The sequence below is a fragment of the Athene cunicularia genome (assembly GCF_003259725.1).
Source record: "Athene cunicularia isolate RWA chromosome 2 unlocalized genomic scaffold, athCun1 chr2_part1, whole genome shotgun sequence".
Lineage (NCBI taxonomy): Eukaryota > Metazoa > Chordata > Aves > Strigiformes > Strigidae > Athene > Athene cunicularia.
The window spans coordinates 26,216,074-26,231,201 of record NW_020799095.1 but is presented as its reverse complement, the minus strand read 5'-3'; the positions used below and the strand labels follow the sequence as shown (position 1 = coordinate 26,231,201).

At 40.2% G+C, this 15,128-nt stretch overlaps 1 protein-coding gene across 1 annotated transcript in view; it reads left to right on the top strand.

Annotated features, from left to right (window-relative positions):
- Positions 1-15,128, top strand: part of DYNC1I1 (dynein cytoplasmic 1 intermediate chain 1) — a 179,026-nt gene that overhangs the window by 22,303 nt on the left and 141,595 nt on the right. The window contains exons 4-5 of the mRNA XM_026843204.1: positions 1,310-1,369; positions 5,359-5,474. Coding sequence (XP_026699005.1) covers positions 1,310-1,369; positions 5,359-5,474 — 176 coding nt within the window. The remainder of the gene's footprint in view (positions 1-1,309; positions 1,370-5,358; positions 5,475-15,128) is intronic.

The following is a 15,128-nucleotide window of genomic DNA, read 5'->3' as shown; positions in this document are numbered from 1 at the left end:
TGGTAATAGAATGGGTGAGTTTACCAAGTACAGGAGGTAGCATAATTGTATGGCTTTAGGAGATCTATTTCTAACTGAAGTCAGTAAGTTGTTAGTTTATGCGAGTGAATCATAGAGGCAGAGGTTTCTATTGTTGCAGAAAGGCTTGTGTAAATTGAACATGGCTGGTTTTACAGCTGGTTTTGGCTGAACCTGGTAATATTATGTTCTCTCTGTATCCTCAAAATTTGTATTCAGAATAAATGAGTGGAGTTTTTGAGTACTATCATTATCCAGCATGTCTGCAAGACTTGCTTGCTTCAGTGAAGGGACACTTTCCTTTGCTTTAGCCTCTGCTGGTGAGAGCAATGCATAATCTAGTGTTCATACCACAGGAAAAGGTGCTCAGGAGCCACACTTGTGTTCCTGATTCTGTCATGTATTCCGTCAGTTTTCTTGAATGTGAGATGTGGCTTCTTGGAGGAGGAAAAGTAAAGTAAAATCAAAGAGCCAGGGAATGAGTGGGCACTTTAAAATCTTGGCCTCAATATGTCAGTTTTGTGACTCCAGAAAGACTCTGTGAGTGTTTCAAAGTGTTTTAGAGATGGCAAGTTGCACTGCAATGCCAGGAACAATGTCAGACCAAACCTCTGGAGCATTTGTGCATTTGGTGACAGTCCCATATGACAGCAGTCCATTAAGAGACTGTCATAGATCTGATTTCCCCAGGTGTATCATTCCCCTCTTCCCCAGAAATTGTCTCTGATGAAAAGAAGAAGGATTTGTTTATTTGAACCAGATGCCCCCAGAATATGTCAGAGCTGGTGTCATGTGCCATTTGTTGGTATATGTGATGTTTGTACCCAGGCCACTGTTTTACAGGATGGCTTACCATCAGTGTCAGAATTGTGTGAAGGGCTAGACCTTCCATGGAGTTCATGGCAAGTGCTTAGTCCACTTTATCATAAAAACATTATAACAACAAACTGTGCCTGCAGATTTTACAGGTTATTGGGAATGCATCAACTATAGTTACAGAGTTAGAAATCTTTCAGAAAAAAAATGTTTCATTAACCAACATCTAAAAGGAAACCCAGATTTTTCCCTTTGTTTACCAATAATATGTAATTTTAATAAGTTTCCTGCCCTGTCACAGTTTGACATAAAAATCTTGTTTGACATGCTGTGGCTGTCCCTTGCACTTGGAGGTTGAATGTACTACATAGAGCATGTAACTAATGAGATGGGGTTTTGTTCATCCTTTCAGTTAATTCTGTGTGTTCTTTTTCCCTCCCCCCTCTTTGTGCTGCACGGCTGATTACCACCCTAGGACCTTGCAATGGGACACAGACCCCTCAGTGCTGCAGCTCCAGTCTGACTCTGAACTTGGGTATATGTCAGCTCTTTTTGTTATTAATTTATAATTTCTTTGCAAGAATTATGTTGAAAATGCTTCCCAGCTGAGCTGGTTTTATGTGATTTTCATTTGCTTTGTCGACTCAAAAAGGCCATAATTTAAGTTTCCTTTTTTTAGTTTCATCAATAAGAAGCTTCAGCAAAGCCGTCTTTGTGGAAAAAAAAAACCTATTTAAAGAAGCTCATGAAAAGATAAGCTGCTGTTTCTGTTGCCCGAAACACAATACAAATAACTATTTCATTACAGATGAAATGTTATTATTGTGGCACTTAAATGTGCATGTACAGTTACATTAGCCTTGTTTGTACCTGTTGATTCAGAGTTTTGTCTCTGAATCATTTGCAAGTACTTTTTCCCCTCCTTCCTGTCTGCCATAGTTAGGCTGTTTCCACATGCAATAACAACTTCCCCTTTTTTCTTTCCTTAGGAGCTGTATGTGTGCTTATAATTATGCACTTAAGTATTATCATAGTACAAGAGTAATTGTCATCTTAGTTGAGTTCAGACCAATCAAGCATTTTGTACTAGAGCTAAAACCAATATTTTCTAGTTTAGGATGGAATATTAAGGCCAGGCTGGACAGGTGGGTTGGAACTAGATGATCTTTAAGATCTCTTCCAACCTAAACCATTCCATGATTCTATGATTCTCTGCCCCAAGCATCTGAAAAGAGTAGTTAATTTAAATAATTTAGAAATGCCTACCTGCAGAGATATGTAGGATAAACTGTTCCTCTATAAAGGATAGGTAGCAGTTCCTTGAGTTCTTGAGCCATAGGCAAAATCAAATCTCTACGTTGCTCTACATATAAATTTATAGTCTTGCCTGTCTGAGTCTCCAGGCAAGTGTCATGCTTTTACTAGTTCATGTGAAATTAATTCACCATTCTATAAGAAAAACAACAATTTCCTTTTAACTACTGATTGACAGTGCTCCCAGCTGCAGTTAGGGATGTTAGGGCTATTCACCAGGAAAGATCAGAAGGAGTGGAAAGTATCCAGAGAGCTTTCTAAACAGGGTCTCTCTACTCTCTATGTCCAGAACTGCTAGGATTATTTATAATTTCCACCTGAGTAAGGCTTCAAGTAGATCCAGGTTCTACAACATTACATGGACTGTACCAGAAGGGTAGAGTTTTTTGAGCTGTTTTAATATACAGAAACCTTTCGGAAATCTCTGCAGGCATTTTCTAGAAGTTTGTATTAAAAGATTAGCATTCCCAGGAGCAAGGTTCCTCAAACAGCTATGCAAGGCAAATTCCTTTATTGGACTTGCGAAAAGATAACTGTGCATATAGCCACAAGCCTTCAATGTTTTATGAGTGGTCAGTGCAAAGACAGGAATGCGCACCAAACACAGATATACTCTGTGATGGAAGTCTTGCCTCTTTTGAAAGAAAACTGTCTTCAAACCCAAGGCTGAGTTAGAGAGAGGACCAGTCAGCAATTAAATGATGTGTGTAGCAAAACTCTTCTAGCAGGTATATCTTTCTTCTCGCGCCTACAGACAGAGGAATCAATTTTAATGGATGGACTTTGGTTACTGTCCTACTGACATCCTATAGGCAGTTTTGAAAGGAATATTTTAAAGCTTATGTGCTCTCTAAGATGAATATTCAGCAAAATGTAAATGATAAGAATTATCTGTTGAAAAATGGGGATGAGAAAGTGATAAACACTTTAGCAGTGCCCTAAAAAGAACTAGAGACTAGAATATTACAGTCCGTATTTGGTAGAGTCCAGATACTGAAAGAATGCTCCAGTTGTCCCTAAGTGCTTGGGACCAAGCCAATTTTAATTACACAAGAAGCATTACAGGTTGCTTAACAGGGACAAAAAAGAATTAAGAGACCACATTCCTTCAGATAAAGAAAAACCTCCCTGTCTTCAGCAGTAACTATCAGGACATGAGTGACACTAGACATTTGTAAAAGCACCAGCAATTCTGGAATTAGAAATGATTCAAGTGAAAAATTCCACGCATTCTCTCAGCACTGTGCTCTGGGATGTAGCCTACTTCTTGGTTAGCAGTCTACAAAGAGGTTAACCCAACTGGTGATTAAATCCAGCTCTCCATTAGGATTGATGTTCCCCATCCTTGGGCAGTTGAGGAATATGGAGTGACGTCATGTAAAACTGTTGTTAGAATTAGATGAGGTTCTAATTAGGCCCAGTTTAGACACATAATTAGAGATTATACTTAACCCAAGACCACTGTCAAGAAGCTCTTTTAATGCAGGAGGCTTAAGAATCTCAGTAAATGGAACCAGTAGCGTGGGGCAGCAGGGGACTGATTATATAGGAAAGTCTAACTGACCAAGTAGGCAACAGAGATTGTACCTCTGGTGCTGAAGAAGGGAAAAGCACATGAAATTTTGCTGGGGTGATACATTTATTAAAGCTTGAATTTACACCACCTCTCAATTAAAGGAGGTACAAAAATGTAACGCTGATAAAACTTTCATTAGCTGAAGTATATCACAAGCTGTAGAACATTTTCTGCCCCCAGTAATTGTGTAGAAGTTTTTCTATAGGATTTTCAGACAATTGTAGTTTTTGTTCGTATTGGCTGTCACAGATGGTTGTAAGGAGGGAGACTTGTTGATTTTTTCTCTTTGAAAAGAAGAAAGACTCTCAGCTGTAACAACTATTTCTGCTCTAGTGGTTTGTTACGTGATATTGCTGATTCATACTGATTATCTGCTGAATCTAATTGCATTCACCTTAATAATAACCCATACAGTTAGATAGATCAGAAAAATATGTAGCTGATATAGCATTAACTAGCTGAAGAGTTCAGTAGGTGTCATCCAATGATGACAATTTCCTTTTGAGACTCCCATTTCCTATCAGACATCAATCTTAATTGAATATCGAAACTATTGTAAATGAATTAGATCAAACCCCCTTTAACCTCTGTTCTTCTGGCAATCTGGAAAATGGAGATTATATGGATAATGTGTATGAATTTTCTGCTTTTCCAAATTGCTCTCTCTTATGACATGGCAGTTCCGAAACATCATGTTCATGAATTTATTTCCAATAAATGTATAAGTGTGCTTGCACTTGTTGATCTAGGCCTATTTAGTTGATTTGTTTATTATGTGCATATTATTTTCTCTGCTGAAAGCTGGCATTTTTTCCAGTAAAACACATGCAAGTAACTGTTTGCTTATTCTTCCCTCCCTACAGATAGTCAAATAATATTCAGGAAATAAACTGATTCCCCACCACCACTGCTGAGTGAATTGTGTATGACTAAAAGTGTTCATGACCACATTCAGCTGTGTCTCTTCTTTTTCTCTTAGCCACTTACAGTTAATTGGCTTTTCTGATTAATTTCATATGGTTTATTTAAAGTAAGGGAAGTAGTAGAAAAAGGCAGCTATACTTGCCCTATTCCAGCTCTGTCTTGGAGCTCCCCTCCAACCCTTGCATAAACCTACATCAATTCCACTACTAATGAATCCTGTGGAATGGAGAATCTCCTTCTTTATGGAAATTACCCACCTTGCCAATTAAAACCTCTATTATTGTTCTCAGTTCAATATCTGACAGTCCTAATCCAGCTTGGTTTACAGCCACTGTGCCCTTTCTACTCTTGGGTATCTCAGGCTGAGGATTAACTCTTTTGAGCAGGAAGGACACTATAGTAATGATGGCACAAGAGAGAATTTTGTTGCGTGTTGTGAGGGGCACAGGCAGGTCATTTCTCTCTCCCATTTATAGTCCCTCTCAGCAGCATGATCTGGAGTTTCAGTAACTACTTTATTATAGCAAATGGTTCCCAGGTTAATTCTCTTCACTGCAATTAGGTACTTCTCATGCATAGTGTATTGTGTTTCATCTTAGCAAACACTGAAGTATTTTTAAAATTCTGTTCATAAAAGCAAACACTCTTGTTCCTGCTACTGATTTACATTTAACATGACTAATCTTTTGATGTCATGTATTTCATCTTAGACGCAGACTGCACAAACTAGGGGTGTCAAAGATTACCCAGGTTGATTTCTTACCTCGGGAGGTGGTATCATACTCCAAGGAGACACAGACACCTCTTGCCACACATCAATCTGAAGGTAAGACATTTTTTTCAAAAAACATTTTCACAGAAAATAAGTATTTGAGTAAGAGTTAAAGAATGTGAGAAAAATAACAGTAAATCATAACATAGCTACTTAGCACGTATTTTCCTAAACCAGGTATTGTTTGTGTGATTAATGGCTGTTCTGGTGAGAATAATTATAATAATGACTTTAAACTCGGGTGGAACAAAACTAATTCTGCCTTACAATGGGTTGTGCTTAGATAGCAGTGAGAATGTATTTTCAAATAAATCATTATGAGTATAATTAAAATAGTGATTTATTCCATTTTTCTTGCTTTCTCAAGGAAGTTATTCATACCATGCTTTGTAAAGAGGCAGTCATGGAAAGTTGCCCTGATATTTGGTCAGTGTAATTGTGTCCCCCTCCACTAGGTGAATCTTGGAAGAAATTACAGTTTAGCTCCATGTGCTGAAACAGGAGGCTTACATACTTTGATGTGGACAGTCCTGCTTTCTCTCTGCTGTATTATCTGTACTCATGGAGCTGTTCCTTAGCCATTTGGCTTTCCTGTTGATAAGTAAATATGTAGAGTAGTTAGTAGGGGAGTGCTGATCTATCGGTTCCTTAGACTACACACTTGCCAGTGTTGTACTGCAGAGCACTGATTACAGGTCAGTTGAAACATTTAAACTGAGTGTAAAACTGTACATTAGCCTGATGTAATTTACACAGTATTACAAAGCAGGTGGAAGAAGAAAAACTGAAGACAGTCTTGACTGTAATTTTTGCTATTAACAATGAAGGATCAAGAAAAGTTCAACAATTGGGTGCTTTTCTGCAGTAGATAGTGTAGGACTTCATCAGACTCCATACAGAAGAAGAAGAAGATTCAAGTAGGTTGCAAAAGGTCTGCAAGTAAATCTAAGTGTGAGTTACTGTCAGGGAAGATACAGTGATAAACATAGCCAGCTTCTTTTTCTGCAACTGGGTTACCAGGTCTGCCTTTAAGAAACTAGAAATGAAAGCTGCTGAGCTAGATTGTCAGATTCTACTTTCCCAGACCACAAGTTTACCCTAGTAATCTGTTGTCTGATACAGTGCCTAGAAGCATAAACACTCCTGTTGCTTGGATGCTGCTTCTTGAGCAGCATGTCCTGACAGCTCTGCCTTCTCAGAGGGAGAGGCTGCCTCAGAAGCCTCCCTAGTTCAATCCAGCTCATCTCTGCTCAGTTCAATCCAGCTTATCTCTCTGAGGGCTGCTGAAGCCTCAAGCAGATGGTGTTTGTCCCTGAGGCCTTGCCTTCCCGGTTTGAGACCATTGGGTGCTCAGCCCTGGGGGGCTATCATGGAGTCATTATTAGATCAAATGGAGAGGATGTCCTTCCTCCCCGACACAGGGCCTTTATCCAGTGCAAGAGCCTATGGATATGGGGAGCTGAAGACATGGCTTCGATGTGTTTACCTCTCTCAGGCCTGCAGCTCTAGCACTTGTTAGCTGCCATGCCAACTTCTCTTGAGGAAGCAACTTCTTCCAATAAGCTCTTCTTGCTTGTTTTCCAAGGAGCTCCTCATCTAGTACAAAATCTTTTTTTGCAGTAGACAAGAAGACAATCTCCTATCCTTCAAGGAAAAAAAACCCAAGTGTGCTGCTGTGAGGCCTGGCAGTCAGGACAGCAAACACAGAGGGCAATGTGCCTTGTCTTGGTTCTCCCACACAGAGAAAGCTCTTGTTCCTCACTTGTATGAAAGAAGATAAGTGCAATATAAAAAGTCATGGCTTTTAAACTGCTTAGGCCAAACCTGTGATAGGAAGGGTCAAATGGTGATAAGTGGTTTTGTTGACTGGATTAATTAACTTTCATATGCTCTGTGTCATTATAGTCAAGGAAAAAACATCAGCAGACGTGAAGTTTTAATATCACCCGATCACTTCCCTCAGATACAGGGAGGAAAGAAAGTTTAACTTATATTTCATTTCCAATCTGCTGCTAGGGAATTCTCTGCACATAACTTGGACATGAGTATGGCCCTGCATCAGTAATGGAGAGTCAAGAAAGTTTGGTTATTCCACTGAAATGGTATTTAATTGGAAACTCTTTAGGGGGCAAATAAGCTCTGTGATTTTGGTCTCCCAGGTCTGATGGAAATGACTTCTCAGGTTTTCAGTCTCCCAAACCTTTTTATGAATGCTGAGCCCTTCATACTGTCACTCTAAACATTAACAGCAAACAGAGGGGAATTCCTCAAGACAGCAGTTTCAAGGAGAAGTCTCTATACTGTTCCTGTGAATTCATGTGATAAAATATAGCCATTATCTTTTTCCAGAGAAATTGCTCGGCCGTTACTATCGTTATGTGGTCTGTTATTCAGTATCTGAAGCCTTAGAGTTTGAGAAAAGAAGAAACCCCTTACTTACTAGATGAGTCTGACTTCAGCTTTCAGGATTCACTCTTTCACTGTCTGCCTTGGACACTGGAAATGTCAAAATGCAGAATTTTGGTATGAGATTGTCACACACTTGCTTCTAGTTTGGAAGACAACTAATGAAGGGTATAGCCAGTTGGAAAGATATTTCCTGTACGATTAAGCAACCAAATGAGGACTTTGAGTCCATTCAACGATCTACAGCTTTTTTGAAATGTCAATATCAGGTTTTCTGCACCTGATAGGTGCTGCCCTAGCAAGCAAGGAAGAAACTCTGAGGTACCTTACACCTACTGCTGTTCTGGAGCTCAGTGGATGTAGGCCTTTCTGGTAATGGCTATTCCCCACCAAATCTTATAAAAATGGTAAAAGAAAGAATCATTGTGGTAAGTACAGTGTGGTGCCAGAGAGCCAGATGCTATGAGCACTGAAGTCTCAGCTTGTCAGCTGCTAATTTTAGAAAAAATAATGTGGCATTATTCTTCACTCTATAAAAACAGATTAACTCCTCTTTTCGGAACAGGTAATTCACTTTATTTCAGAGGAATAATGACATGTCATTTCCCCCACCCACTCTATTATTTAGGGAGATGTGTATATGCATCATTCAACCCTTTGATCACAAGTACCTAATTCCTTTGCTTTATTTAGGTCACAGTAAGCTAGAGCCTTTTCTTTTCTTTCTTGTAGGATGACTTTAAAAACACGCATATCTTGGCTCCAGAGAAAAAAGGTGCTCTTTACTTTTCCCCTCCTCCTATAAATGGACTTGAATTTAGGTATTCATAGGCATTGAGAGACATTTCACTTGTTCTGCTTTTTCCATTCTGGAGTTGATTAAGACCTAGAATATGCCAAATGTATTCTGAGAGGTCTCTGAGACACGTTCCTTCACGGTACAGAGACTCTCACTGCCCCAGAATGACAGCCTCCATGTAGCCTTCAATGCATGCGCTGTCCAAGGCACTGCAGAACTGCCCTTTGCTGAAGAGATACCCAGGAGAAAGCAGCAACAGAAAAGCTATGGCCTGACCTCTGCCCAGGATGAATCCCTCACTGCTATACAGTGGTGGAAGGAGGTCTGTATGCCTGCAAGCTACCTTTCCAGGTAGGAAAACAGCCTGCACATTCAAGCTTTGCTGGGTGCCCGCTTCAGCTCTGACCTACTGTTCTCCTGTTCTCCAATGGGCCAGGAGGTAAAATTTCTGTGATGAAAACACTGTCCCTGCATTAAGAAGGGAGATAATCCTCTGATCTGGCTCCCCTCAAAAACAGGGGGGCAGCAAGGTGGTGAAGGTCTGTGAGCTCTCAGGCATTGCTGGCCAGTGTCAGGAAATTTTTTATTCCTCTTTCATGAAGTAGAAACTACTTCTTCTTCAATAGAATGAGATGTTCTCACTTTTCTGTCTTGCCAGACTGTCACTGAAAACAGGTTAGTCTGAAATGCATTTCTGAAAAAGAAGATCCCATATACAGGGGAGTATGATCTGACTTTCTAGGACAATGGAGGTCCTATGTACTTCACCTATTTATTGTCTTCAACAGATGGTTGTTCGCGTGGGGAAAACACTCACCTCCTGAGCAGGATAACCTCATCCTACATCACGAATGTTTGCCCAGTTCTGGCAAAGAATGCAATTCAGGCCCATGCTCCATCTGTTTATCTGCTGTATTCAAACACTGAGGATATTTTGGCCATTAGAGAACAAATTAAAATAAGGTCTCTACTCCATTTGAAAGTAGACTGGAATGAAGTGGCAAAACAGAGGTGAAACTCCAGAGGCTGGGTTGGCTTTTGCATCTCTCTGACAGTGTAATTCTCTGAAACAATGTTCCCCAAAGTTCTCCTTTTGAAAGCACTGAGGAAGGAGAGGGGAATTCTGCTCACAGTCTAAGGTTCATGAAACAGAGACGCATGAGTTTAGGTATCTGTGTGTGATACCAAATATAAGTGATGATTATAGGGTGAACCAAACTCTCTCTAGGTACCATTGATGGCATTGACTAATTTTTCACTGACTAGCTTGGTAGCAGAACACTTCATGTAAGCATATTAATGTAGATTTCTTATTATTGAGTAAACTGTGTGTGGGTATACAATGGAAGATTGGCGAGTAAGATTGTAAACATGCTCAAGTGACTTGCAGCTGGGGTGCCAAAAACCATATATATCCCACTAATTGTTGCTTAGCTCTGTGTGCTTGACAGGTAGAATGCCTACTCTTAGATAACATAGGCCTGTGAGAAACTGAGAGGCACCCTATCCTTGAGATTCCTGCCCTGCTGTGGGAAAGATCAAAGCACAGTGGAAAACTATGCCTGCAAAAATCCTGGATATATACAGGCAAAAGCAACAGGCCCAAGATCTTTTCTTTTTCCTTCTTTCCCTTACTATCTAGGACGGAGCTTCGCAGTGCCTGCATCGCCACTTGCATGCTTCTGCCCAGGTGTTGCTGCGGAGATCCCTTGAGTCACGAGATAAGAGAAATAAATTAACTCTTTGCATTTCATCCATGATTTTGTGGCTGTTCCTGCATCCTGCCTGTGCCAGCTCACAGACTGCATATGACTAGAAGTGTCACATGCTGACACTGTGTGAGGATTGAGTCCTCCTCTGAGTTTTGGTAATCGGGTGACAAGTTATCTGTGAGTAAGACTGACAGGACCCAATGCTGTGAAAACAAGTCAGGCCTCTGGAAATTCCATGATAAAATCCATAGACAAAGTTATTTTTACTTTGATAGTTAGAGGCTGATATTTCCAGGTTTAGTCAGTGTGGCGGTCTGGCTGTGTCTATCCCATAAGATAATGTGTAGCAGACATCTACAGCAAAATTTTGCATCAGGCCTGCTATGCCTTTCTGTGTCTGACTGCAGCTCAGCTCTAGCTTTGTGAATACATACTGTACTTAAGAAAACCCAGTCTCAGAACTAAGCAGGATCGTACTTGAGCTTTCCCATGCCCAATCTGTCTAGAGCTCACGGATCAGAAGCTGGGGGTTAAACTAAAGAGCTTACTTTGGCTTTTTCCTCCCAGAGAATCTTACAGCTCAGCTCCAGTCTGAAGAGGACAAGTGTGAACTGAAGAATAGCTTTGAACCCTCTCATTTAATGAGAAATGCAGATGCACATTTGTGCATCACCATGCATGCAACATATGTGTCAGGATAAATAAAAATGTATGATGGAAAGGCATTGGACATAATTGGGGGGGAAAGCAGAGACCCTCTGTTGTAAACAAATGGTGGTGTTGGAAAGCAGAGCAGAACTGGGATGGAAATCACTACTAAAAAGAGGAGGCAACTTAAAGATGAATCAGTGTTAAAGCAGAAGTTCTAGTTTTAAACATTAGTTTAAAATTTAGTATTAACATTAGATAAGCTAAAAAAAATTAGTTTAAACATTAGTATTAGTGCTAATGAACACTAATTTTGTAAGAAATATTATGGTCTCTCCTAGGCTGTATCATGCGTCACTGAATGTTTTTAGTTAGCTATAAAAATCTAGTTTGCCTTTTCTTCCCAAACCTCAGTCCATCAGAGTCATACTGTGGATCTCAATAGCTGGCATAAACACTCTTAATTCAAGACCGCTTTGTTTGATTAAAGCAACAAAGCTTATTTTGTACTGTTGTACCAGACTGTACAAGATTGGATGAGACTAGAACAAAGCGGAGCAAAGATTTGAGGCATTGCACTGTATAACAGTCTTTCAATAATTCCCCTTTATGCCTGTCACAACTGCATCCCCTTTTCTAAATAATAAGATTTCGAATGTGGAATATTTATTTATTTTGATTTAAATTGGGCACAAAAGTCTTTCAAAGGCGTTCATGCAGCTCCCCCTGGTGGGGAAGAGAGGTACCAACGCTTTGTGCCTAGGGGATGCTGAAGGTAAGGGAGGGACGCTGGTCCCTGGAAAAAAGCTCCCCTGATCTTCTCTGAGGCAAGAATTATACTTAATAGAAGATGCTTGAGTTGCATGACTGAAAAGCTGTGTGAATGTAAGTGCTGATGAAAGAAGTGTGAAAAGAGACCAGGCTATTATACAAAAAGTTTGAAATAAAGAAAAGGATATTATCTAGAAATAAATAATTTTTTTAAAAGCCTTAAAAATTCAGTTATACTATTATGACAAAAATCCAGGGGAATAATACAGTAATAAAACCAGCTACAATCTCTTGTTCTTTCCAATCCCTTCTTGAAGTACAATTAGTAAAGTACAGTTTGTTAAAATACATACTCTCCATATCAGGCAGGTTTCAGGTGTGGTGGGTTTGTATTGCATTCCTAGCAAGCTACAGACATTAGATGTATACCACTAAAGTCTTTCTTCATCAGCTGGCTCATGATAATTTTATGTAGTACTGAATTAGAATAAGGGCTTGACTCTGGAAGATGTGTGTCTGTGTTTTTTGTTGTGCAGAGTAATGTATTTGACCCTGACAAGAGTTTCTTCTGGGAGGAAGAATGAAGATGCTGCAGTCTGTGGTCATGTAGAGTTTGGTGTCTGAGAGCATGAGGAGACATCAAATGTCTAATCTCCTGAAATATGTAGCACACGTGGGCTAAAATGGGAGTTCTGTAAGACAGTCCCACTCCATTTCTAAAAGGTGGCCTGCTACATCCACAGTCTACTGGCATATTTATCAGTGATCACTGCTGCAGTATTTGTGTCCATTCCCCATGTCTCCTCCCAGGTCTTTTCTAAAGACTTCTGGAGAATGGTTTTTCTTATATTCAAGAGGGTTTACAGATAGCTTTCAGCAGAGAGCCCTCTTAATGCTAAACTGTTTTGAACAGAATTCTCTGGGAATTATCTACTAAGAACTGACTTAACAGAGGGAAGATTGGCCTACAAGACACAGTAGGAGGTCTGCAGAAGGAAAACTCTTTAGGGATATTTGACTTTGTCCCTGATCATTTCATTACACAGGGACAGAGTAATTTGATTCTTTGCAGCTCTTTCACAATCTTAAAATCTTGGGAAGATCTCCTGAAAACCAGGCTGTCATTTGTGGGAGTTGCCCGCTCCAAAGTGGCCCGGGCCTTCTGCAGACCCTGGTTTCGCTTGCATGAGATACCTATGCATTGAATTTAAGACCAGAAAACATGTCTAATAATTCTTTACAAGGTTGGGAGGAGAACAACAGACTTACTACAGCTGTGCCTACACCTTCTCTAAACCGTTTAGGCTCCAGAAGATGAGGAACAAACCAGAAAGGTTAACTGCCTTCTCAGAGAAATGAGGAACCAATTTTTAGGCTGTGACTGCCTCGGAGGGGACTGTTGTGCAACTGTCATTCTGTGCATGGAAAGAATACTGCTTTAAAGCCTCTGCAGACAACATGGAGAAGGACCATGCTCTCCCTCCTGTCCTTGCAGATCCTGCTTGATCGTAATGGATGATCCTTGCTCTATGCTTTTGAGGAAGTGGATCCCATCCTCCCCCAAGAGATGGGACGCTACTGTATCCTAGAATAAAACAAAAAATGTTGTAGTCAGCTGCCTTATGTAGAACCCAACCCGCTCCTTTAGTTGCAGTAGGAAATGCATAATTGAATGAGATCCTGGTACATCTGGCGTCACTTGGTGGAAAACAAGTGCTCTGGTGTTAGCAGCCCTGACCTCAAACTCCTGTAACTAGCTGCAAGTCATCTCACAGTGCCTTTGACCCATCTTTGTGTCCTGACATCTGAAACTAGCAGTGATCCGTGAATTTAGAGAAAAGCCTTGTAACAGCTGTATGCAAATTGAATCCTTTGTTGACTGGAAATGAAAACCTTCCTCTAAGTCTTTCCTCTCTGGAAAAGATCTTGGCCATGTTTTACATACTAAAACTGCCATATCGAGCTGATTTGTTACGTGTTCCCCTCAAGCATCCAAATAGTTCTAAACTTATTTGCAAATATATGACTATCAGAATGTTACAATTGAGCTTTAACATGAGAACAAGAGGAAGCTATCCCTCCAATGAACAGCACCATGATTTCCCTGGTCAACAATCAGTGAAAAGACAGTGGCCAATTTCTCTTAATTTGCCATTTTCACATGTTCCTAGTTCTTACTTTACCATATATATCATTTCAGTAGTATTTGAATATACTTTAAATTAACAGTGTGTTGTACATATTCCAATGATCAAATTAGAAGTTGTAGATATGAAAATGTAAAAAGGGAGAAAGTTGGGTTAACAGTGCTTCCAACAAAACAATGAAGACACAGCTTTTTGTTTTCTTGAGAAACAAAGCGTGCTTTTTCCTACCATCATTTTAATTCCTTCTTTAGCCTAATGGATGATGCCTATTCAGTATATACAAGAAAACTAATACTCAGCATCTTCCATTGCGTGTTTAGTAACCTTTTGCAAACTCTGGCTTTGTAATATGGACCAATCTCCACTGGAATTAAAGACAAGATTAAGAAAAATGTGCATTGCAGAAGTAGCAGTTATTAATCCTCAGTGCTCTAATAAGCACTTAATCTTTCTAATCCTGTAAGTAGTCCAAAATCAGGGCTGAAATAGACACAGGCCATAATGTGGAAAGCCCTTCATTAGTAGTGTTAAAAATATGTACAGGAAAAAAACCACTGCTCTGTTACTTAACACTGCTTGATTTGTTTCTTGGCCCTTGCAACTCAAAGAAAGGAAAAAGATTCACGTGCCAAAATCCCCTCCTCTGTTTTAACCGATGCTTCTAATGTACCAGGTCAAAAATTACGCAGCTGAAAATTCTGTTCGTTGCCTCTCTATCTTCAGTTCTATAGCTGAGCCCCAGCTTAAGAAGCTGGCCAATTGTGTCCCTCTATAGTCTCCTTTAATTGGCTCATTTCCATAGGAGAGGCCACCTGCCTTGGATAGAGTGTCAGCTGCTTGCCCTCAGACTAACTGGAGAGGGAGCCAAGTGGCTGGGCTGGGTAGAATGGAGAGGGTTTGCCACACCCCACGTTATTACCCGGAAAGATGAATGGGGATGCACCCCAAGCTGGGTCTTTGTTCACCAAGTGTGTCTTCACAGCCTGACCCGAGCACCTGGGCAGAGCCCTCCAATGGCAACACTGGGCCCCCCTTTTCCCTCCCAAGAGCTGCTCCCAAGGTTGTGTAAAGCTGTATTTATTATAATGACAAATTGTAGCTCTCATCTGAAGCACTTGAGAATCCCTCCTTCAAAAACAGTAGTAGCTGGATCATTTCCAGAGAACGCTTTTGCTTGCTCACACACACTAAGAGTTACTATGAAAATTGAAGAAAAGATCTGGAT